This window comes from Balaenoptera physalus, assembly GCF_965194825.1.
Source record: "Balaenoptera physalus genome assembly, chromosome: 16".
Classification (NCBI taxonomy): domain Eukaryota; kingdom Metazoa; phylum Chordata; class Mammalia; order Artiodactyla; family Balaenopteridae; genus Balaenoptera; species Balaenoptera physalus.
In genome coordinates, this window is record NC_138898.1 from 67,216,056 (window position 1) to 67,239,551 (window position 23,496).

At 49.9% G+C, this 23,496-nt stretch overlaps 1 protein-coding gene across 3 annotated transcripts in view; it reads left to right on the forward strand.

Moving 5' to 3' along the window:
* The window catches only part of ABCC1 (ATP binding cassette subfamily C member 1 (ABCC1 blood group)), a 132,480-nt gene that overhangs the window by 86,211 nt on the left and 22,773 nt on the right, over positions 1-23,496 (forward strand). For 2 of the 3 annotated variants that reach the window (XM_082432547.1, XM_082432549.1), the window contains exons 13-20: positions 452-598; positions 2,183-2,270; positions 4,966-5,041; positions 7,261-7,387; positions 10,250-10,426; positions 12,330-12,497; positions 14,548-14,731; positions 21,591-21,617. In XM_082432547.1, coding sequence (XP_082288673.1) covers positions 452-598; positions 2,183-2,270; positions 4,966-5,041; positions 7,261-7,387; positions 10,250-10,426; positions 12,330-12,497; positions 14,548-14,731; positions 21,591-21,617 — 994 coding nt within the window. The remainder of the gene's footprint in view (positions 1-451; positions 599-2,182; positions 2,271-4,965; positions 5,042-7,260; positions 7,388-10,249; positions 10,427-12,329; positions 12,498-14,547; positions 14,732-21,590; positions 21,618-23,496) is intronic. The other variant, XM_082432548.1, reaches the window with a different exon arrangement.

The following is a 23,496-nucleotide window of genomic DNA, read 5'->3' on the forward strand; positions in this document are numbered from 1 at the left end:
TTATGAAGAAAAATAAACCAGGATAAAAGGATGGAGGGAAGTAGCAGGGCTGTTTTGGATAGGGCAGCCTCTTGGAACGGGAAGAGGGAGTAACCACGCCACCGTCTGGATAGGAAGGTCGTTTTGGGCAGAGGGAACTGCAAGAACAAAGATCCGGAGGTGGGATCATGCTCGGTGATGTTGAGGGACCCTGAGAATGCCATTCGGTGTCCCACGGAGAATGTTGGCGGGAATGGCCCGGACTTCTGGCTTCTGGTCATTGGTTTATCCAGTTCGTTCTCTGGGTGTTTAGTGAGTGCCTGCTCTGTGCTAGACACTGTTCGGGCATTTCTGCTGCCTCCAGAGGCCAGTCGTCAGCCCCTGCAGCTCACACCAGGAGGCTGGAGCAAGTTCCCCGGGCGCGTGTCACTGCTTCTGTGACTGGGACTCTGACCTGGCCCTCTGCTTGCAGGTGGCCTTGTGTACGTTTGCCGTCTACGTGACCATCGACAAGAACAACATCCTGGATGCCCAGAAGGCCTTCGTGTCCTTGGCCTTGTTCAACATCCTTCGCTTCCCCCTGAATATTCTCCCCATGGTCATCAGCAGCATCGTGCAGGTACAGGCGAGGCTGGGGAACTTCAGAGAGGGGGTCTCTGGGGGAAACAAAGCAAAAGGGCATGAAAATCCCCCTGGATGCAGCTCCCTCTGCGCAACCCGTCCCACTGTGGCCGGGGGGCTTATCAAGGCCCAGACTAGTGGCCTTCGTGCTTTTTTGGTCCTGCCCCAAAGAGAGACATAACGTTTTACTTCTCGACACACACTCGAGTGTATGAAACAAGTTATTGCAGCTAGGCTGTCCTAAGCTCTGCAAGATTCTTTCTGAAACATTTGATCCTCTGCTATTCTGATCGAGTCTGTTCCACCCTGCCCTACCTTATCCTGTTCTGTGTCTTCAAAAATGCAGCTTTTGACCCACTAAATTGGTTTTGCAACCCATTCACAGGCCTTGGCTCACCATTTGAAAAACCCCAGCTGGCCCCCCTATAATCCCCCCAGCCCCTGCGGTGGTTCTGTAACGAGGGGGAACCGCTCAGTCACACTTGCACCATCTGAAGCTCCTGCACTTTGCTGCCGACAGCGTTTGTCACACTCTTCTCCCTAGCCTTGCACATTTTCCCGTGAAAACCCTTTTCTTAGCCACATAGACAAATTAAGATTAAGATTTGGTTGTACAAGCCCTGGTCAAGGTTTTTTTAAAAAAATAAGCAAGTAAAACCCCTTCTTATTACGAACAATTTCAAATATACACAGAAGTGGAGCGAATAGCACGAGAATGCTGTGTGCCTGTCACCCAGATTCAACATTTTGCCACAGTTACTTTGTCTAATTGTTTTTCTGTGTTCCTCCTTCCCTTCATTCCTTTCTCTCTTTGCCAAAGAATTTTAAAGCAGATCACAGACCTCTTGGCATTTCACCCATAAATACTTCAGCACGAATTTCTTCTTACATAAGTATAACACCATTATCACACCTAACAAAATTAACAGTAATCTCTTAATACCCAGTTCATATTAAAATTTTTTGGGTTATCTCAGAAATGTCCTTACCATTGGGCTGTTTGAATCAGGACCTTTGCTTTTTCTAAAATTTATTTTTGTTGAACCATAATTCACATTGTGTTCAACGTGTGCAACGTGGTGATCGGATCCGTGGATATGTTGCTGTACCGTTATTGCCATAGCGTCAGCTACACTTCTGTCACGTGCCACGATTATCATTTCTTTTTTTGTAGGGGGGAACCATTAAGTTCTAGTCTCTTAGCAACTTTGAAGTTTATTATACAGTATTGTTGGCCGTAACCACCGTGCCATGCATTCGATCTCCAGGACACGTTTATCTCCGAGTCGCAAGTTTGTCTTAAACGGGGCCATTGCCTTCGGTTGTTTCTTAGGTCCCTTGTCAGCTACGATAGTCCCCCGCCGTCTTTTTTAATACCGGTTGTGGGCTTTTAAAGGAAAGCAAACAAGACCCAAAACGCTTTTGGTTTTTTATTCTAAGGTGTAGGCGCTGCAGAACCTTCAGAAATACGGGAGGATGTGGGCCCCTCCGCACCCAGGGGAAACCACTGTAAGTTAGCCTTGGTCTGTTTTGCAGAAACGTTTTTCAAAATAACTACACCTTGTCGTTGCTTTCTGTGTAGGCCAGTGTCTCCCTCAAGCGCCTCAGGATCTTCCTCTCCCACGAGGAGCTGGAGCCTGACAGCATCCAGCGATGGCCCATCAAAGACGGTGTGTCCTAGGAGAGTGGGCGGACGCGGGGTCTTACCTAGTCTTCCCAGGAGGGTGAACTTGCACTTCTGTTATCTTGCTTTCTTGCTGAGATGCAGGCTCCCTGGGCGAGGTCCACCCCTGAGGGCCGGGTTCCAGGGCCCGGGCTTTGATTCCATACTGGGCAGATGGATGGGCAAATCAAGGATGTTGGAGATTGACCAACCCCCTACCCCCACTAGCTGTGCAGCCTCGGGCAGGTCACTTCGGTGCTCTGAGCCTCACTTTCCCCACCTGGGCAATGGAAATGAAGGTGCCTTTCTTTGGCTGGGTGTTACATGGATTTTTATTGGTAGGTTTGTTTATTTTGTAGCTTATTAATTTATCCTTTCCCAGTCAACCCCCCTGAGCAGGGATTTCCAGGCACTTAATAATAAATATTAATAGCACTAATGGTAGTGACCACTTTTGCTGAAATGACACTCCCGCCACGTGTGTCCCGTCCTAAGGACGTCACCATACTCACCCGTCCGTTGCTCACTGCAGCTCAAGGAGAGAGGCCCCCACCTACAGATGAGGAGACTCACCTGGGTAACTCTCATGGCCAATAAGAAGTAGAGTCAGGATTCACACCTGTGGCCCGTCAGCAGACTCTGTGCTCTCACCCACTGTACAGCATCTCCGCACTGAGATTTATTGAGCACCTACTATGTGTCAGTCATTGTTCTAAGGACTCTCAGTTTTGCATAAGGTTCTCCTCATCACAGCCCTGTGAGGTTGATCCCATTATCAATCCCATTTTACAGACGAGGAAAGTGAGGCACAGAGAGGAAGTTAAGTAACTAGCCTGTGGTTCTCCAGCTAGGAAGTGGCAGCACGGGGATTTGAACCCACACAGTCTGGCTCCCGAGCCCAGTAGATAAGGTCAGAAGAGTGAATGTGTGTATATATTGGTAATAACGTGTGAGCGGTGCCTGGCACCTAGCAGGCATTCCGATGTCCTCAGTGACGTGAAAACACCCAGCACAGTGCCCGCCAAACGAAGATCATGGTGGTCGTCCCTTCACCAGTATGTGTGAGAGGTGGTTGGCCTGGGGGCCGGGTTCCTCAGCCTCAGTACCACCGACATCTGGGGCAAGATCACTTTGCTGTGGGGGCGTCCTGTGCATTATAGGTTGTTGAGCAGCACCCCTGGCCTCTACCCACTAGATGCCAGTAGCACCCACCCCAGTTTTGGCAACTAAAGATATCCCCAGACATCGTGTCCCTCGGGGGTCAAAGTCACCCCGAGTTGAGAACCACTGCTCTCTGGAATCTCCCTCCCGATGTCCCTGGCCCGTGGTCGTCCAGTTTCTGCTGTGTGAGGACCGAGTCACTCCCCCCTTCTCACACACACACACATACATACACATACACAGATGTGAACACACACACGCACGCATGATGCGGAATGATGCCGTCTACCAGGGTCAAATTTCCCTGCCTAACACAGGGCTGAAATTTGGGGCATCCTAGGAGGTTTCGAGCTCTTGAAGTTGTTCACAGCTCACTACAGGAGTCACATTGGAAAACCCCTGGGCCTCAGCCCAGGCCTCAGCCCCACTTCCTGCCCTGACGGCAGTCTCCCGGGCGGTTAGACTTTATGTTTACCCACATTCTCTGGGTGCCAGGTGGGGCCCCCTTGGCAGCTCCAGGCCACGTCTTGCAGCCTCTAGCTTGACCGACTCAAGTGGCTTTTCTTAAATTCCTTAAACAGCACCTTCCAGCTTCCTCCTTGTTCTCTGTTTCAGGGGGGTGATGGGGGAGGGGGAGGTTAAGTTAGGTTAACCAGTAACTTCCTCTCTCCACAGTTGTTTCTTTGATGGGTGGAGGAATTTATTTCTTCATTTGACAACTTAAAAAACACCCCCCATCTTCTCTCTAGATGGTTTTAAGTGGGTTCATAATTGAGTCAAAAGTTGTTTTTGTAAGTGAGGGGCATGGAGTAAAAAGAAAATAAGGGGAGCGAAAGTAGATGAAGGCAGAGGTGCTAGAATCACAGAGGGTCCATGTAACGCAGGCTTCGTCTTAAGCACCCTCCCCTCCTCTACCACGATTCCCGACTTCCTGTTCCATCCCTGAGTTTGCACAGTTTACTGTGTTTTAGGAAGACTGGCTTGCTGTGATGTGAGCAGGGTGGCTGGAGGGAGCGGGGGAGAGGGGATGCAGGGAGGTGAGTTAGGAGGCTGCCCTGGAGTCCAGGAGTTTCAGGGCAAAGGACCCCGCTTTGAACGTAAAGGAGGGGCCCCAGAGGTGTAGTGAGGGCCCTGGGCCAGCCCAAGCTGATGGGCAGGCGTCTGCGTGAGGGCACTGCTTGTGCCCCATGACCTTGGCTTCTTTTCGACCCACCCAGCCAGAGCTGCCGGAACCTCCCAAGACTGAGTGAGGGAGGCCCCCAGGGGTCCCCTGACCTTTCCAGATGGTGCAGCCTCCTATCTTTCAAAGGCAGAGCCCTCTCGCGGTTTCCTGCTGCTCTCTGGATCTGAGGCCGCCTCCAGAGCTGCTGGTTGAAGTTCTTTAGAAACGGTGACTGATGTAACCAGATAATGCCTAGCGTGAGTGGCTAGCAGCTGGAGCTGAACCACTTGATTAGGAAAAACAAGAAGTAAGCGCCTGCTGTTCACGCTCAGGCCGTGGCTTCATCTACGCCTGACATACTGTCTCTGGTGCTTTCCAGCTGGGGCCACAAACAGCATCACCGTGAAGAATGCCACGTTCACTTGGGCCAGGAGCGACCCTCCCACGCTGCATGGGTAAGTGGGACGTGGAGAAAGCCACGGGGCTCTGGCTGGGCAAACACAAGTTTGAATTCCAGCCACGCTCCAGCTCTGTTACCGTGAATAGGTCACTGCCTTTCTGAGCCTCAGTTTGGCTCGTCTGTCAGATAGATCCAGTCACACCTGCTTGGGCTTCAGGGAGAAGCAGCTGAGAGTGTGCCTGGCTCAGAGAGTTCCCTCAGACTGTAGGTGACAGAAACCCTGTACAGATAGCAGATAGGTTTAGGCAACAAAGGGAAATTTCTAGTTCATGTAACTGAGAAGGTTCCCTTTCGGGGACACTGATCCAGGGGCTCAGACAATGCCATCAGGACTCTCTCCATCTTGTCTTTGTTCCCCTTCCGTCTGTGCTGCTTCCTTTTCAGACGTCCTCTCCCCTCACGATCCAGATGGCCCCCGTTGACTCTAAGTGTCCCTCCTACCTCATCAGGAGACCCACTTGCCTCTTATTGGCCCAAGTTGGGTTATGTGCCCCTCCCTGAGCCGGTCACTGGGCCAGAAGAGACTGAGTGCACCGATTGGCCAGGCTGGGTCTGAGGCTGTGATGCCGCCGCTGGTGGCAGGAAGGCTTGGGTCAGCTGAAGAGAGTTCTTGTCCACTCACGTTTGCTATCAGGATGGATTGTTCCTCCATCCTCTCCAAGGTCCCCCAGCTGCCTGGCTCACCCTCTCTCACACCATTTCCACATCTGGGACCCTGCCCACCCCAGTCCTTTATTTTTCCAAATCACAGCATCCAGGGAATTGATCTGATTCCCTGGGCAACTTGTCAATTGCCTCTGATTTCTTTCTGACTGGAGGCCTTGCCCAGGGGCTCCTTTAAGCCTCCTTAAGGAGTCCCCCAAACACAGGGCCACCTGGGACATTTTTAGGGGCCAGGTTTATCCTCCATGCCCCTAAATAATTGCTCCCTTAACTGGGTAGCCAAATTACTGCTGTTTTTATCTGGGAACGTGGGGAAGGGGCAAGGGTCAAACTCTCCAGAGAAAAGAATCTGTGTTAACACCTCCCTTGATGGGACTGCTTGTTTAGGAAGTTCTTTCTTATGTCTAACTTAACTTCTGTCTGCTTCAATTTTAGCTTTTCTCTCTAGTCCTGCTTCACAACTAAATAGTCTGTACCTGTGCCCCCATCCCTGCCTCCATCCTTCCAGTCTCAAAGACCTTACCTTCTTGTTCCAGTCACCCTTCCTCACCCCTTGAATCCCCCGCAAATTTCTCCATCCAAACCTTTTTTCTCCTCAGCCTATAAAATATTCCTGTCTCACCTGGACGATCACAGGAGCTGCCTCACTGGGCTTCCTGTTCTGTTCTGGCCCCTTAATCCATTCCCCTCCCGGCACAGAACAAAAGAACAATCAGTGTGACCACGCAACAGGTACACAAGAATTAAACAATGGCAGCAAAATCCATCAGCCTTTCCACCAATATGTTGAAATCATAATAGCAGTGGATGGAAGGCAGCTGATGTAGGTGAACCCAAGGAGGCCCTGGACGTACCCGCTTTTCCCCGGGTGGGTGGAATCCCAGCTCCGACTTTGCTGTCCGCGTTGGAGGGGCCAGTCTTTCTGGCAGTGCTGAGCCCGTTTTACTGTACTTCGATTACTGTTATCTGCCATAGGGCGATTTCTGTAGAGACGTGTTTCTGAAACTCAGATTCACCCCCTGCATGGCTCCCAGCTGGGAAGCGTGTCCTTCGAGGCCCTCTTGGGTCTGGCCGCCACCCACCCACCTCTTCAGGACTGGCCTTACTTCCCCTGCCTCATCTTGTGTCATCGACGTGTCCACCCCTGATCACGCCTGTGATTTCACACCCATGGGCCTTTCCTCAGGCTGTCCCCTGGGTCTGGGGCACGCTCACTCTTCCTCCAGAGCTGGTTTTCGGTGTCCTCTCCCTTGGGCACCTGCATCGCGCCCCCAGGCAAAGCTGATCCCCTCTGCTCGGCCCCCCGGGTCTGTCCCACGGGATCTTTTCTAAGATGCAGGTGCATCCCGGCACGTGTCATGGGCCTCAGGTGCAGAGGCCTCTGAGACAGTTCCCTGAGCTAAGCTCGTCGTAGACGCGGCGGGAGGAGTTTCCAGACCTCGAAGGCTCGCGACAGCCCTGCCTTCTGTCACTCTCTCCACTCGGGGTCCATCCAGCTTGGGCAGGCCGAGCACCCCCAGCTGAGCCCCAGGGCATGTCGTGTCGTTTCAGCATCACTTTCTCCATTCCGGAAGGTTCCCTGGTGGCCGTGGTGGGCCAGGTGGGCTGTGGGAAGTCGTCTCTGCTCTCAGCGCTCTTGGCTGAGATGGACAAGGTGGAGGGACACGTGGCTATCAAGGTAGGAGGCCTGGGTGGGGGTGGGGTAACTAATGGCCAAGGGGAAGGCCAAGGGCAACATTGTGTTCTCTTTTATGACGGCCTTGTTAATCAAGTGGGAACAGCTTCATTCTTTCTCCTCTTCTCTGTGCCATCCTAGGAGGCAAGACTGTGGTGTCATTTATTTCCTGCTGTGTCTCAGCACCTAGAATAGTGCCCGGCATGTAGTGGGCACTCGATAAGCATTTCCTGGAGCGTGGTCTGCAGCAAACTCAAACTCATCTTGCAGGATATTTGGGGAATAAAGAGTCCTGGGCTCAAACAAGCTTGGGAAATACTGCATATTCTGATTCCCTCCCTCTTGGAGACTTATAAGAAACATTAATAAAGTAAAGGCTCTGAGAAGTCCTGCAGGGAGAAAAAAACCTATTTAACTTTGGTTAATCCAGCGTGTCCCAGACACATTTGCCTGCATCTTTTTGTTGTCTGTGTAGCAACTCCTTAAATCCCTAAAATTACTGTCTCCTGGAATCTACTTTTGGGGATGCTGGTTTGTGCCATTGTTTTCATTTCAGAGCAAAATCCTTTGCTGATTATATGATGCCCTTGAGCCTAGCGTGCCTTAGAGAAAGCGTATATTACAATAGTTGGGTCCGGACTAATGACATTTAGCCGTTGTTTTAAGAAATGACCTGTCATTACTTTCAAATATACATTATAAAGTAAGATTAATGGGCAGTGTGAACTAGGTTAATGGAAGAAAATTCCAAATCACGATGGGATCCACATTGCGTTCTGTTTCACTAACCCCGGGTTTCCACAGCTGCAGCCCTATTGATGTGTCAGGCCAGGTAACCTCTGCTGTGGAGGCTGTCATGTGCATTGTGGGATGTTTAGTAGCATCCCTGACCACTACCCACTAGATGCCAGTGGCAGCCCCAAGTTGTGACAGCCAAAAGTGTCTCTAGACATTGTCAGATGTCCCCTGGGGGGCAAAATTGCCCCCAGGAGAGAACCACTGTTTTAAAGTAAAAACACGTTAAATACAATGATATGATGGATCTAAAAAGTGAGGGTGCTTGAGTATTTGGTTTGATAAGGTTATAGATTTATTTGTGACTGGTTATTTTGCCTTGGTAAGGGGAGTGTTAGAAATGTGTCTAAAACGTTTATTTTTTTCTAAATATTTTAGTTGGTAGGGCTTGTGCATACTGTGTCTGAATTATCTGTGGGTTGTACAGTGAGGCTTTGTGACAGTTTGGCCCCTTTAAGTTAGGAGACTGGAGTCAGCAATTTGGTTATTTATCTGAGAATGAAGGAGAAGAGTTGGGTTACCTGGGTTCCATTCCCAACCTTGTCCTCCTAGAATCCCTTTATTGAAGAATCTTTGATGGCTCCCCTTTGCCTTTCCAGTGAAGCCCATACTCCTCACTAGGACCACCAGCCCCCCTGCCTTCCCCTGCCTCCCAGCTCGTTCCTGTCTGTCTTCCCCTCAAGCATGTTCCCGTCACACCAGGCTTCTTGTTCCTTGAACTTGCCGAGTTCCTCTCATCTCCAGGCCTTTGCACGAGCTGTTCCTCTGACTGAAATGCTCTTCCCTCTTCTCTTTATCAGACCAAATTATTTTCACCTGTCAGTGCTTGTTTAAAATTTTTTTTCAATTACTAAAATAAGTGAAACAAATGCCCTCCCCCTAACCTTTATTCTCATGCCACTCTTGACACCTTACATTATGTGGAAATAAAGACAACAACTTTAGAAATGGACAGTTTTTATACAGACATCCTTGGTTAAATTTCATCAAGGAAATTTCCTCAAGGACTCCTTCCCTGATGTCCCAAACTAAGTCTCCCTTTTTATTTTATTTTATTTAAAAAAATTTTTTAATTTATTTTTGGCTGCGCTGGGTCTTCTTTGCTTCGTGCAGGCTTTCTCTAGTTGCAGCGAGCGGGGGCTACTCTTCATTGCGGTGCACGGGCTTCTCATTGTGGTGGCTTCTCTTGTTGCAGAGCACGGGCCCTAGAGTGCGTGGGCTTCAGTAGTTGCAGCGCGTGGGCTCAGTAGTTGTGGTGCATGGGCTTAGTTGCTCTGTGGCATGTGGGATCTTCCCGGACCAGGGCTCTTACCTGTGTCCCCTGCTTTGGCAGATGGATTCTTAACCACTGTGCCACCAGGGAAGTCCCTAAGTCTTCCTTTTTAAAAAAAAAAAGTATTATTTTTTTATTGATGTACAGTTGATTTACAATGTTGTGTTAGTTTCTGGTGTACAGCAAAGTGATTCAGCTGTATGTGTATATATATACTCTTTTTCAGATTCTTTTCCATTATAGGTTAAGTCTCCCTTTTTAAAGGACTTTTTAAAAGCCTCATGTTTTTCTCTCTTAGCATTTACCACAACAATAATCAAACCATTTTTTTTTTTTTTTATCATTCAGGTACTTCCCATTCTTGGGAGTTAGGAGGTTTTTGTTTTTGTTTATTTTAAAATTTATTTTATTTTTAATTTCTTTTTCAATTTTTAAAATTGAAGTATAGTTGATGTACAATATTTTATAAGTTACAGGTGTACAATATAGTGGAGCTAAGTGTTTTGTTCGCTGCTGTAGGCATTCAGTGAATAGTTACTAAACATGTAAGTGTAATCTCATCAACGAGGATTTCAGCTCTCGAACTCCTAATGTTGGGGCCAGTGATTGACCTAGCATGGGCTCTGATCCCAGCCCTGGTGACTGTAGTCCTTTGGGACTCAGCTTCCCTCTTGTTAAAACCATAGATGTGATGAAAATGTCTTGTGAAGCAGGGCCCTCCTGGTGGGTGGGTAGGCCGGCTGCTGTCTTGTTCACCAAGTCTGTCTGTCTTGCTGCCTTCTCCGCTTTCCTCCTAGGGTTCAGTGGCCTACGTCCCCCAGCAGGCCTGGATTCAGAATGTTTCTCTCCGAGAAAACATCCTTTTTGGACGCCAGCTACAGGAACGGTATTATAAGGCTGTGATAGAAGCCTGTGCCCTCCTCCCAGACCTGGAAATCCTGCCCAGTGGGGACCGGACAGAGATTGGTGAGAAGGTCAGTAGGCTTCAGCATGGCCCCTGTATCAGTCAGCTATTGCTGTGTAACAAACAACTACAAAATCTGAATGGCTTATGATGTTAAACACTTACTCTCGTACTTATGGGTGAGTCGACTGTGACTGGTGACCCAGGCTGGGCTCAGCTGGGTGGCTCTGCTCCATGTTGCCGGCCAGCTGATCCTGGCTCCAGGCTGTGAGTTGGCTCAGGTCTGCCCCACGTGGCTTCTTGCTAGGGCCTAGGTGAGGGGGCAGCAGCTCCACAGGGGGAAGCTCTTCTAATGGTGGCAGCAGAAGCCCGAGAGAACAACAAAAAAAATGTGATGTCCCTTAAAGCACACTGTCCTTTCTACCCACAAAGCAAATCACTTGGTTGAGCCCAAAGACAAGGGACCAGGAAGTGCACTCTACCTTTGCAGTCATGTGACTTTGTCACATGACCAAGGGCACTATATAGAGAAGAGGGGTGTCAATGATTCAAATGTCCACAGTTCCTTTCAAAACAGTGATAATGGTAAAAATAATACAATAGCTAACACTTACTGAGTAATTACCATGAGCCAGGCACTGTGCTAAACATTTTATACGTATTTTGTCCTTACAGCAAGCCATGAGATGGGATTTACTGTTAACCCTATGTAATGGTTGAGGAAAAGGAGGCCAAAAGACTTGCCTGAGCCCCTTCCCACCTCAGGGCCTTTGCATGTGCTTTCCCCTCTGCCTGGCTGGCTCACTCAAGTGCCCCCTAGTGGTTACGTGTGTGCGCTCGGGGAGTGTGAATGTTCTAGAGCTGCACTGAAGAGCTTTCCCATCTTTGCTTTTAGTTACAAGCCAGTGGCTCCACCAGATTTCCTAGTTGGTGAATGATTTCTTTTATTTGAAGGAAATCTGCAGCTCCTTGGAAAGAAAAAACAAATTACTAGGGTTTTCTGGGTTTTCAAGTAGAAAAGGAGCCTGAGTTATTGGTAGTATAAGCAGAAAATAACTCAGTGAGAACTGAGTTTAAGGATACAAATGCATCTCCTGGAATCCAAGGGCTGGAATGTGGTGGGGCTCACAGGCAACCTGGGACAGGCAACCTGGTTGCTCCTCTGTCTTTTGTCTCTGCTTTTCTGCGCAGCTTTGTCCCTTTTTTTTCACAAGTGTCTGTTTCTGCCACTTGGAGACTCCTCACTTTTGCTGTTTAGGTCCCAGTACCAAATTCTGGAGGGAGAGGACGTGATTGGCTTAGTTTGGGTCTGGTGTCTGCCCTGGGTCAACAAGCTGTGGCCAGAGGGACCCTCAAAATGAACCTGGCTGCCAGGACCCCACCTCAGAGCATGGAGAGGGTGGGCATCTCTTGGGAGAGGGGCTGGGCAGTTAGCCCATGTCCACTTTGATTCCAGCCAGATATGGAAGTCATGCTGGGTTATCTGTTGCACAGGGCTGTGTGGGCCGTGCACCCTGGTTCAAATTAGAAAATGGTGCTCTTCCTGCCGGCGAGTGGGACACAGGCTGGACTGCAGCACCCCCAGGGCACAGCCTGCCTTGACTGTGTGGCTTCACCAGTGAGTGATCCAGAGTAAGAACCAGACTCCAAGATCAGGAGCCTTCCCTGTAGCTAGCACTGTTTGGTGCCACCAGCCTCCCTTTCCCAACTGTACCGAGTGCCCTGCTCAGCAGTGCCCGGAGGCTCAGGTTTTCTCTTTGCCTGTTTTACAGTTGAGGCCGAACCCCCTGCCGGGACTTGAACCCACGTCGGTGCAGGCGTAATCTCACGCCTTTGCCGCCTGCTCCATCCGTGGGTGGCAGGTGCAGCCCTGAAGGGCCTCTGGCCGCCGTCCCCTGCATCCTGAGCAGGTGGCCCCCTCTGTCTGTCTCTGCTTCCCAGGAGGCCCACCCTTCTAACTTGTCTCTCCCCAGGGCGTGAACCTGTCTGGCGGCCAGAAGCAACGCGTGAGCCTGGCCCGGGCCGTGTATTGCAACTCCGACGTCTACCTCTTTGACGATCCCCTCTCGGCAGTGGACGCCCACGTGGGGAAGCACATATTTGAAAACGTGGTTGGCCCCAAGGGGATGCTGAAGAATAAGGTACCTGCTGCACGGGTGGCTCGGGTCTGGGTCTGGCCGTCGCTCTTTGGTCAAGTCGCAGTGTGTCCCCTTTGGGATTCCTTAACTTAACTGGACTCGAGAACATGTTTCTAATCCTTCCCTTGGCAGCCTTCCCGGGACAGCCTTCTTGCTCTTGTCTTTATAGGCGGATGTCCTCGGCACTGACTGGAAGTCATTGCCTCCACTTGGCCAAAAGAAGACTCTCTTCCTGATTAAATAACGGGGGGTGGCTTCGCAGAGGGAAATCCCACCCCAAGATCCCCTGTCAGCAGGGAGGCTGCTTTCCCTTCCCTGCTGAGATGGCCATGGGCTAAGGGACAGAGGTTTGAGCAGGAAAACTGCCACCACACCTTAATGTGACAGGAAACAGTTCCTTTCCTCTTTTATTTTTTAATTTATTTGTTTAGGGGAATTATAGGGGAGGGAGGTTAACTGGCTCTTCCTCCCCCTCCCCCATTAAAAAAGTAAGACATGCCCATGGGAAAAATGTAGCAAATTCAGAAAACCACGAAGGAGAAAAACAAAAGCAGTTATGCATAATCCCCCCACTTAGAGATTTTTGTATTTCTTTCCAGTCTTTTTGCTATGTATATAAGCTTTTTAATAGGATTATCACATCATGCCTAGATATCGTAAACCTCATGCCACTTAACATGTTGTAAGCATTCCCATGCACACCACAAAAATTCTGTATAATTTTTAAATATTAAAAAAATTGGGGCTTCCCTGGTGGCGCAGTGGTTGAGAATCTGCCTGCCAATGCAGGGGACACGGGTTCGAGCCCTGGTCTGGGAAGATCCCACATGCCGCGGAGCAACTAGGCCCGTGAGCCACAACTACTGAGCCTGCGCGTCTGGAGCCTGTGCTCCGCAACAAGAGAGGCCGCGATAGTGAGAGGCTCGCGCACCGCGATGAAGAGTGGCCCCCACTTGCCGCAACTAGAGAAAGCCCTCACACAGAAAGGAAGACCCAACACAGCCATAAATAAATAAATAAAATTAAAAATAAATAAATAAATAAATAACATGAGATTTAAAAAAAAAAAAATTGTTTTTGCTGTTGTCAAAGTAACATATGTCCATAGTAGCAAAACCAGAGAGTATGAAAGTATATGTAAAGTTAAAAAAATGATTCTCCCTCATCCTGCAGCCCTAGCTCCTCTGTGGAAAGCAGGGGCCAGCAAATCTGGCCTGCTGCCTGTTTCTTGGGCAGCCCACCAGCTAAGAATGGTCTTTACGTTTTTAACTGCTTGGAGAAGACCTGAAGAAAAATATTTTGTGACAGGAAAATTGCATTAAACTTACATATCAGCTTCCATAAATAAAGCGTTATTGGATCACAGCCAGCCCATCTGTTTATGTCTTGTGTATGGCTGCCTTCAGACCTGGCAGCGACCAGAGGGCCCATAAAGCTGAAAATATTTACCATTTGACCATTTAAGAAAAAGTTTGCCAACTTGTATAAACAGTTTGATGAACATCCTCCCAAACTTTGAGATAGTCAGATAAAATGTACACACATGTACAAAACTCTGTACTCTTTTCGCGGAGGGAGAAACTTGAAAAAAATTCAGCTACTGCCTGCACGTTTTTTGCAGCAGTGTCATTCTTTTATTCATCTACACATGCATGGTTCCCTCCTTCCCTCTCCTCCAGATCTTTGTTCAAAAGTAACCTCCCCCATAACCCTTGTTAAAATTGCACCGCCCCTCACCACTTCGGTATCCCTTCCCCTTTGCTAATGTGTGCTCACCGTCCAGCAGACAGTGTTTTACTTATGTCGGTCATTTCTCCCCCGACCCTGGAATCGGGGGCAGGAATCTTTGTTTCCCTCCCTGCTGCCCCCCGACCCCAGCTCCTGGCACATGCGTGTTGAATGAAAGCACGTGCGGATTGGAATGCTTATGCACGCTTGCATCCCAGGCGCGTGTCCAGCCTCAGAGTTGAGATCTGTGTCCAGGTGGGCGGAGGGAGGCGGGGAGTGTCCCTCTCACGCGCATGCGCTGATGTGGCCGTGTCTCTGCCCGCAGACGCGGATCCTGGTCACGCACGGCATCAGCTACCTGCCCCAGGTGGATGTCATCATTGTCATGAGTGGTGGCAAGATCTCCGAGATGGGCTCCTACCAGGAGCTGCTGGCCCGGGACGGGGCCTTTGCCGAGTTCCTGCGCACGTACGCCAGCGCCGAGCAGGAGCAGGGGGAGCCCGACGACGGTAGGGCTGCTCGGGGTTCCGGCGCGGGTGGTGCCTTGTCCAGCCCCAGTTGTCCCCTGGAGGTTCCCACCAGCCGCCCTGGCAGCTCATCAGGGCATCAGATGGGGAGTTGGGCCAGGCCCCCTCATCTGGAAGGACTTTCAGGGCTGAAGTGAGAGGGGGCCCCAGTGCTTTATAGCCGGGTCAGCAGAGCTGGACGCAAGTCCCCACTCTTTTCTGCGATGAGGCTCTGTGCCTGTTGAGTTTCAGGGTGTTGGTGGCAAAAATGGAGGTCGTGATAATTACAGTCCTCCTGGCTCCCAAGAGGCTGTGAGAAGCCAATGGCATATGTGCCATAATCCAGGACAGATGTGAGGGTCATGAGGCCAAATGTGGTGGCTGAGCCTGCAGGCTGGAAGTTGGCAGGACCTGGCTTCGAACCCCAGCTGCTGCTCTTTCCAGCTGTGTGACGTCCGGCCGTTGCTGATAAAGCAGTGTAACAACAGAACCAACCTTCAGGCACTTGGTGTAGAATGAATGTGCTAGATTACTGGAGCCTTTGGCACGGTACCAATGACAGCTGCTGTTATTACTTCCCTGGGAAGAGTGCCCCTCTGATGTCCCCATGCACTTGGCATCTACCAGGTCCAGGTAGACCTGCCCGCTTCCCAGCCACCACACCCGCTCTGTCCTCCCAGGTCAGGACTCTGAGAGCAGGGATAGTCTCAGAGGCATGCTTTGAATTCTGGGCTGGGAGCTCACCCTGTCTTTATTTGAAGCAAATGGGGTGAGGCTTCTGAGAATCCTGTTCTCTCTCTTATTAGTTGGTTTAAAATTCAGGGAATTGGTTGGCAGCCTTTCCAGGCTCCCCTGTGTTTATGTCAGATTGGCATCTGGAATGCATCCTCTGCTGGTCCTCCTCGGAGCCTCGACCTGAGTTAATACGGAGAGAGAAGAGGTCACCTGATGCCTTTTCTGCTTTGGTTTCAGCTGTTGCTAAAAAGAGTGGAACAAAAGAGAGGTCACCTGTCCTACTCCGATCTCCCTCTTTCAGGAGCTAATTACAGACTCCCTGAGCCTCTGGGGTGTGTTTGTTCCATGCTTAGTCCCCAAACAGGTCTCAGATTGGCTCTCCCCCGGGGTGGGGCTGCAGGACTGCCTCGTTGCACAACTCCTGTGGGCAGAGTTGTCATCGAGGTGTCTGTGATGTAAAGACACAACAGCGAATGGTTGTTGACTACTTACTGGGGCTTCTGTCCTCGACAGGGGTTATCCTGTTGACTCCTCCTAACAGCTTTTCATGAAAGAGGTAGGATGTGGTTCCCAGTTCACTGGTGAGGAAACTGAGGCTTAAAGAAGCTTGTCCCTTCTGTGTCTGGGGCATGCGGGTCCCTGTCCCTGTGAATGGGGCCGATCACTAAGAAAGCTATTTACTATTCATTGATTTAGTCATTCAGTAGGTGTTTCCTGAGCACCTAATATGTGTTAAGCGCTTGTATTATTTTCCTAGGGCTACTGTAACAGAGTACCATCAGCTGAGTAGCTTAAACAACAGAAATGCCTTTTCTCACAGATCTGGAGGCTGGAAGTCTGAGATCAAGGTGTCAGCAGGGTTGGTCCCTTCTCAGGGCTGTGAGGGTTCCATGCCTGTCCCCCAGCTTCTGGTGGTTTGCTGGCAATCTCTGGCGTCCCTTGGCTTGCAGAAGCATCACCCCAGTCTGCCCTCATCTTCACATGGTGTTCTTCTCCTTGTGGTGTTTCTATCTCCAAATCTCCCCTTCTTATGAGGATACCAGTTATATAGGATTAGGGTCCATCCTCATGAGCTCACCTGAACTTATTACATCTACAAAGACCTTACGTCCACGTACAGTCACATTCCGAGGTACTGGAGGTTAGGGCTTCAGTATATGAATTTAGTTGGCGGGGGAGTATAATTCAGCCCATAACAGTACCGTTCTAGGTTTTGAGGAGACAGAAGTGAACAAAATATAGGCAAATCCTGCCCTCGTGGAGCTCAGAATCTAGTGGGAGAGAAAGGCAGTAAGCAATCAGCAGATGAAGATGGTGTCATGCAGCATTAAGTGCTGTGAAGGAAAGCACGTGGAGTAATGGGCCGGGGAGTGATGGGGGTTCGGGCAACTCAGGCAGGGTGGTCAGGGAAGCCCTTTGTGGGGAACAGTGTTCTGACACAAGGAACAGCACAGGCCTCAGCCCGGCGTGAGCTCGGTCTGTTCAGGGAACAGAGAAGAGGCCAGTGTGGTCACACCGTGGTGGGCAAGGGACAGGGTGGGAGACAAGGCTGGCGGGGGTGTGGGTGGGTACCCTTCAGGGCCTTCAGGGTGAGGAGTTTGGGTTTTGTTCTCTGTGCAGCAGGAAGCCACTGAATGTCAGAAAGGGGAGGGCACACAGCAAGAGTGCACACCTTCATTCCTCTGTGTTAGCGTTTGCTGGAGTCCTCGTAGTTTTTAATAAGTTCCTTATTGAGATATAATTCACACACCATACAATTCACCCAATTCAATGATTTAAAAAAGAAATGCTAGTATTTTATTTGTGCAGCCATCACCACAATCAATTTCAGAACATTTTCACCCCCCTCACCCCATACCCATTGGCAGTCACTCCCCATTTCCTCCCAGCCCTTCAAATCCTAGGCAACCACTCATCTACTTTCTTTTTTTTCTTCCGGTTTTGAGACGTAATTGACAAAGAGCACTGTGTAAATTTGAGGTGTTCAGCATGATGATTTGACTTACATACATCCTGAAATGATGACCACAATAAGTTTAGTGAACATCTGTCATCTCATATAGATATGAAATTAAAGAAATAGAAAAAAATTTTTGTCCTTGTGATGAGAACTCTTAGTACTTACTCTCTTAACAAATTTCATATGTATACACAGCAGTTTTAATTATATTAATCATGTACGTTATATCTCTAGTACTTATTTGTCTTACAACTGGCAGTTAGTACCTTTTGGCTACCTTCATCCAATTCCTCCTCACCCCTCCACCTCCGGTGACCACAAATCTGATCTTTTTTTCTCTTTTGGTTTTTTTTGAAGTATAATTTACCTGCAACACTGTGCTAGTTCCTGGTGCACAATATAGTGATTTGATATTTCTATACATCACAAAACGACCGCCACACAAGTCTGCTTTCTGTATAGATTTGTCTTACTCTGAACATTTCATATAAACAGAATTCTTTAACGTGGTCTTTTGTGACTGGCTTCTCTCACTTTGCCTGATGTTTCCAAGGTCTGTCTGTGGTAGCTTGCATCAGCACTTCATTTCTTCTGATTGTTGAATTGTAGACACGCAACGTTTCATTCATCAGCTGATGAGCATTCGAGCTGTTTCCACTTTTTGTCTATTATGAATAGTGCTGCTACAAACCCTAGGGGTTTTAAAAGAAAAGTATTTTCTTTTGCCAGTGCAAGATAGCTGACGCTCCCTCCAGCATTTAAACTCCAGGTTGGAATGAGTTTCTACATGTTCATGCTCCTGTGGTTGGAAGGTTCTGCTGTAAGTCTAAGCTGCTTTCCTCTTGCTGCAGAGTCTCCTTCCTCGGATTGTCTCTTAGCCCAAGTCAAGCCAAGGTCACACGATGGGTGGTGGCAACTTCAAGATCACTGTATTTCACCGGCCTGCTTGGTGGGCTGCATTTAGGCAAAAATAACCCTCTATGCTTTCTAAAGTGACGTGTGTGGGTTTATCTGAATCTTTTTCCCAGAATGAGGTCTCTCTCTCCCCTTTCTATCCAGCTGAGCAGGGACTGTCCTTATATCTTGTTGAGTTTTTTCCCTTCCCTTCCTCCCCAGCCGCCCGCATATCCAAAGCAGGTTATGCAGAATATGGAATGCTGCCAGTTAAAAAAATTTTTTTGTGTGCACGTCAGCACTTAATTTAGTGGTGAAAATACCATCCACCACTCTAGCACCACTGTGGGGTTATTTCCCCAATTCAGCCACCCAGCCCCAAGCTGGGCAGGTCACAGAGGTCCTCTGCCCATGGGTCTAAAAATCAAACGCCCTCCCCCCTTTCTTTCCACCTCTGTGCAGGGGCCCCGGCGATAAGGCTTGGCGTCAGGGTCCAGTCTTGCTCAGCTGTAGTCAACTCTGAGTGCCAGTGACCTTGGATTTGTTTGAACCACATTTTTGGCTCCTTCTAAAGGGAAACTTTTGTTTCCTCATTGGATTAATCAGGTCTTTTTTAGAACACGCAGGCTGAAGGACAAGTGTTTGCTGTGAGGGGATTCTTTCTCCCTGGGATGGGGAATAGGAGCTAGGCTTGGGGTTAGGGGAGACTGACCCCTCCCCAGGGATATGCATGATCCTGTTTCTAGGAGACTTTTTGTTTGTTGGTTTTGGTTGCAAAGAGAGTTACAAAGTAGTTCATTAACCCTTGTACTTGGAAGGTATAGAACATTTTTATTTTCTCTGGTTTCTTTATTAGGAACCTAAAACCTAGCATGGCGGTTTTCAGTAGAGAACATTTGTGCCTTCCGGGGACACTTGGCAATGTCTGGAGACATGTTTGGTTGTCACAGTGTGGGTGGAGGGGGACACTCCTGGCATCTAGTCGGGAGAGAGCATGGGTGCTGCTAAACAACGTGCAGTGCACGGGGCGACCCCCTCTGTCCCCCCGGAGCGGAGAATCACCCAGCCCACGATGTCAGTAGAGCCGAGGGTGTGAAAGCCGCTCTGCTGTGACTTCTCTCTGCCCAGGTTCTTCCCTTGTCATCTTGGGAGAAAGACTTTGATTCCAACGACCTGGCTGCTTTTCAGAACCTTATTCGAGACATCTCTCAACCTTGTCACTCATTTTTTTCCCTTTTTCAGATTTTTTGGGGATTTTTCTTTTTTACCTGATTATAAAATCAATATGTGCTCCATGTAGACAATGGCAAAGTGTAGAAAAGCTCCAGGAACCAGCAAAAAGAACATCCTTCTGCTGTTGCACTGCCCAGAGGGGAACTGCGTTGGCATTTGGCCTCTTTCCCACCTGCCTCTCTAGCCCAGGACCTTTTCCCTGAGAAGAGTAGGGTCCTAGGGTGTGCTTTTGTCATCAGTTCTCCTGTCCCTCTTTTGTTTCTTAACGTCAGGTCCCAGGCACCTCCCCATGTTGCAGAAGTCTGTTGTAAGCACCGAACAGCAGCTGGAGAGTCTGTCAGACAGATGGCACATTCCTCCCCGCTGCCCTCAGTGTCCGTGTTTCTTCCCCTTTTGAGTCTGAAGAACTTGCAGGGCCGAGGCGGGAGGATAGGGCTGGGAGATGTAGCCGATCGATTCCGTTTTTGGTCAAAAACCAGCCGTTGACTGTAAAACAGTGACTTGAATTCTTCCCTCAAGGGGGAGGCTTGCCTGCTGGCTCTTGCCCAAGCTGAGTTCCAGAACCTTCTTGAGAATAAACAGCGAGCCTGAGAGGTGCCCGCCTTGAGGGTCAGTGGCTGGCTGAACACACGGCCCGGGCAGCGCTTATGTGGTTCAAGGGCTGGGGTGGCGCCTGGCTTACTAGTATCACAGGCCCATCCCTGGTGCTTAGAAGCACTCAAAGAAGAGTCATTGGGTTGCAAGTTTTATGTCTTTGCTTCTTAATTATTTTATAGCACCCTCCCTCTCCCAACCCCCCACCATTCATATTTTCTCCTTACCCTGCTTTATTTTTCTTTGTAGCATTTAACACTGCCTGACAGTATATTCTGGATCTACTACTTGATTATCTCTTTTTCTCCCTTGGAATTTAAGCTCCATGAAGGTTTTTTGGTCACCTCTGTATCCCCAGGGCTGAGAACAGTGCCTGGCGCATAGTGGATACTCAGGAAATGTGTTAAATAAGTGACTGAAAGAGTTGCATCTTGATTGTTTAAGGCATGCCCTGCGTAACCATCGGACATTAACACATCTGTGTATATATCCCAGATTGGAAAGAACCATGAGCGGATATTGCCCGTTTCTCTCAGGGCTGGTTTAGAAACCACCTTTGTGGGTTCAGGCTAGGAGATGGCACCACTGTGGCCGATATTGTGCCCCTCTGGCATTGGTAGGTCGGCTCTGCTCGTTCACTTGGCCATTCATTTGTTAATCCATCCATCTGCTTATCTGCTGTGTGCCACGGGGACATCTGGTACATGAGCCACCATATGAAATGGTGCCCCTTGGATTGTGCAGTGCACATCCTGTACAACCCCACATGGCCATCAGATGCACCAGGTGCTGGGAGTAGAGTGGTAGATAAGACCTAGGAATGGTCTCAAGAGCTCACAGTATGATGGGGGAGACAAACACTAAATAATCAAGGACATCATCGTGCTAAGCGCGGTGCTGGAGGCAAGCCTGGGGAGCTGGAAGAACCCTGAGATGGGGTCCCCGTCCCAGCCTGGGGGGTCCAAGATGATATCTAAGCCAAGTCACCTCCTCTTCCCCCTTCTCTCCACGTGGAGCTGGCTCAGAGCAAGGTGCTCATGTCCTTGAAGAAGCAGAGGCTGTGGGCTGGTGAGAGGCCTGTGCCATCTCCCAGCTGGCACGCCTGCCCTACGCTCTGTAATACTTTCTCTCTCTCCCTCTGGTGCCCGGAAAACAGGCGTGAAGACAGAAGGTCTGTGTGCATTTTTCTAGCTCTCTTTATGTTTGAACACTTGCAGCTTTTAGAGTAGGGGGCTGGCCCAGGCACTGTACTTGTCAGGGATGCGCTCAGAACACGTGGGATGGGGAAACCGAGGCACAAATGCAGCAGGTTCCTCAGCTGTCCTTGCCCCTCACCCTTAAGGAAAGACATTCATCCAAACCCTCTGGGCATTTAAGTGGGGGAACTCAAAGGTAGGGAGTTTTACCTTGGTACTTAACGCTTTCTTGGGTCTTGTGAATTCCCAGGCACCAATGTGATGGATGAGGAGGAAGGTCAGTGACAGCGGGGTTGGAGTTGGCTGTGCTTGCAGAATGAGGCTGCAGATGGACTTGTCCTGCTGCTGCATGCCTGGGAAGGGACCCTTGAATGTCTGCCTTTCCATCCCTTTCCATCATTCATCCAGCATTTATTGGGCACCTGCTCTGTGCCTGGCTTTGTGGTTGGCCCTTGTGGATACAGTTCGAATCTCCAGATTTCTTACAGGCCGGCTGAGTGACCTCGGCTAAGCTTTACCATCTTTGCAGGTCAAATGACCATGACCAGCATGCCTTGAAGGAGATCCTGGTTGCGAAATGCCTGGCACACAGTAGGTGGACGATGAATGGTAACAGTTTGATTATAATGACCCCACCCATACCTCCTGGGCATGATCAAGACCCAGGCAGGCCAAGACAGCACCGGGCTGATGGCTTCCTGATGGAGTAGCTGCCAAGTGGCTGGGGCACCGGAGGTGGGATGTTTCTAGAAGAACTTCAGCAGGAAAGGCTGCCCTGGCTCCCTCTGGTGACAGAAAAGTGTGAACCGGCCACCAGAGCAGACCCCTCCCTCCTGTCTTCCGTAACCGGCACCTGTGGCTGAGGGTCCAGACAGAGGCCCCTTTTGGAAGGCACAGGAGCCAACGCCAGCCAGTTAAACTAGGGTGTTTACAGGCAGCTCAGAAATCAAAGGCAAAACTGAACAAGCAGGACTCAGGCAGTGGGAACTCTGGGCATGAGACTCCTTTAGGACAGAGCAGTTGGACAGATCTTTGGTCCTGGGGCCACCGACGGCTGAAAGTGCCGGGGGGAGGGGTTCTGATAGGCTGGCCTTGGGCATGTTCCGCCTTGGCTGGGGAGCCTGGGCATCCTGGCAGACAGGCCTGGGAGACTCTGGGGTGGGGGGGGGACTAAGCCCCTGCAAATTATGGCGTGGTGCGGCACACATGTTCGGTTCCCCTCCTAGGACTCTCTGTCCCTCCCTCGCAGACGAGAATTTTCCAGCTGCCCCAGTTGGCGTATCACCTGCGGGCTAATTGGGTGGAGAAGACGGGGAGGCAGCCATGGAGGCCACTGTGGGGGCCTCTACTGTGTGGGAAGCAGGAGGGGGAGGGAAGGTTGAGGCTCCCAGAGGGCCCCTGGGCAGCTGTGCAGGACAGAGGGCTCTCTGAAGCCCCCGCCGCAGGACAGGTGTCTCTGGGAGTGTTTAAAAGCATCCCCATCCCTGCACAGAGCAAGACAGTCAAGGCCGGGCTTGGGCCCCAGTGCTGTGCATGTATATGAGCACTGTCTGCATGCGGCTGCATGGGAAGTCCTGCTTGTTATCACTCTTCTGTTTGTTTTAGGGTTTTTTCCCAATTAAAAAAAAAAGATGCTGATATTTAAGGAAACATTTAAAGCAGTGATTCTCAATCCTGGCTGTGCCCCAGAATTATCTATGGGACATGTTTAAAAATGCAGATATAACAGTAAGCGCCTCATCAGCATCTTACATTTACCGAGCACCAGGCACACCTCATTTCGTCCTCCCGCTAATGAGGGCGGGTGCTGTTGTTGCTCCCATTTTGCAGATGTGGAAGTTGAGGCTCAGAGAGGTTCATTGCTTCCGCAGTACCCACAGCTGGGAAGTGAGAGAACACTTCCCACACGTCCCAGCTACCTGACTGTGCTCTCAGCATGGGGGTTGGCCTCCCTGGCAGAGTCAGTGCAGGGACCTGGCTGGCCCAGGGCATCCTGGGTGATTCATTCACAGCCAAGATTGAGAATCACCAGCTCAGAGCTCCTCCCATCAACCCAGGAATGACCCCCAGCCCTGGTTCCCTTCCATCTTCTGTTTCTTCCTGTGGCTGTCGCCTGAGAGAACCTGCCTTTCTGGATTCTGCTTTAATTCGTGTCA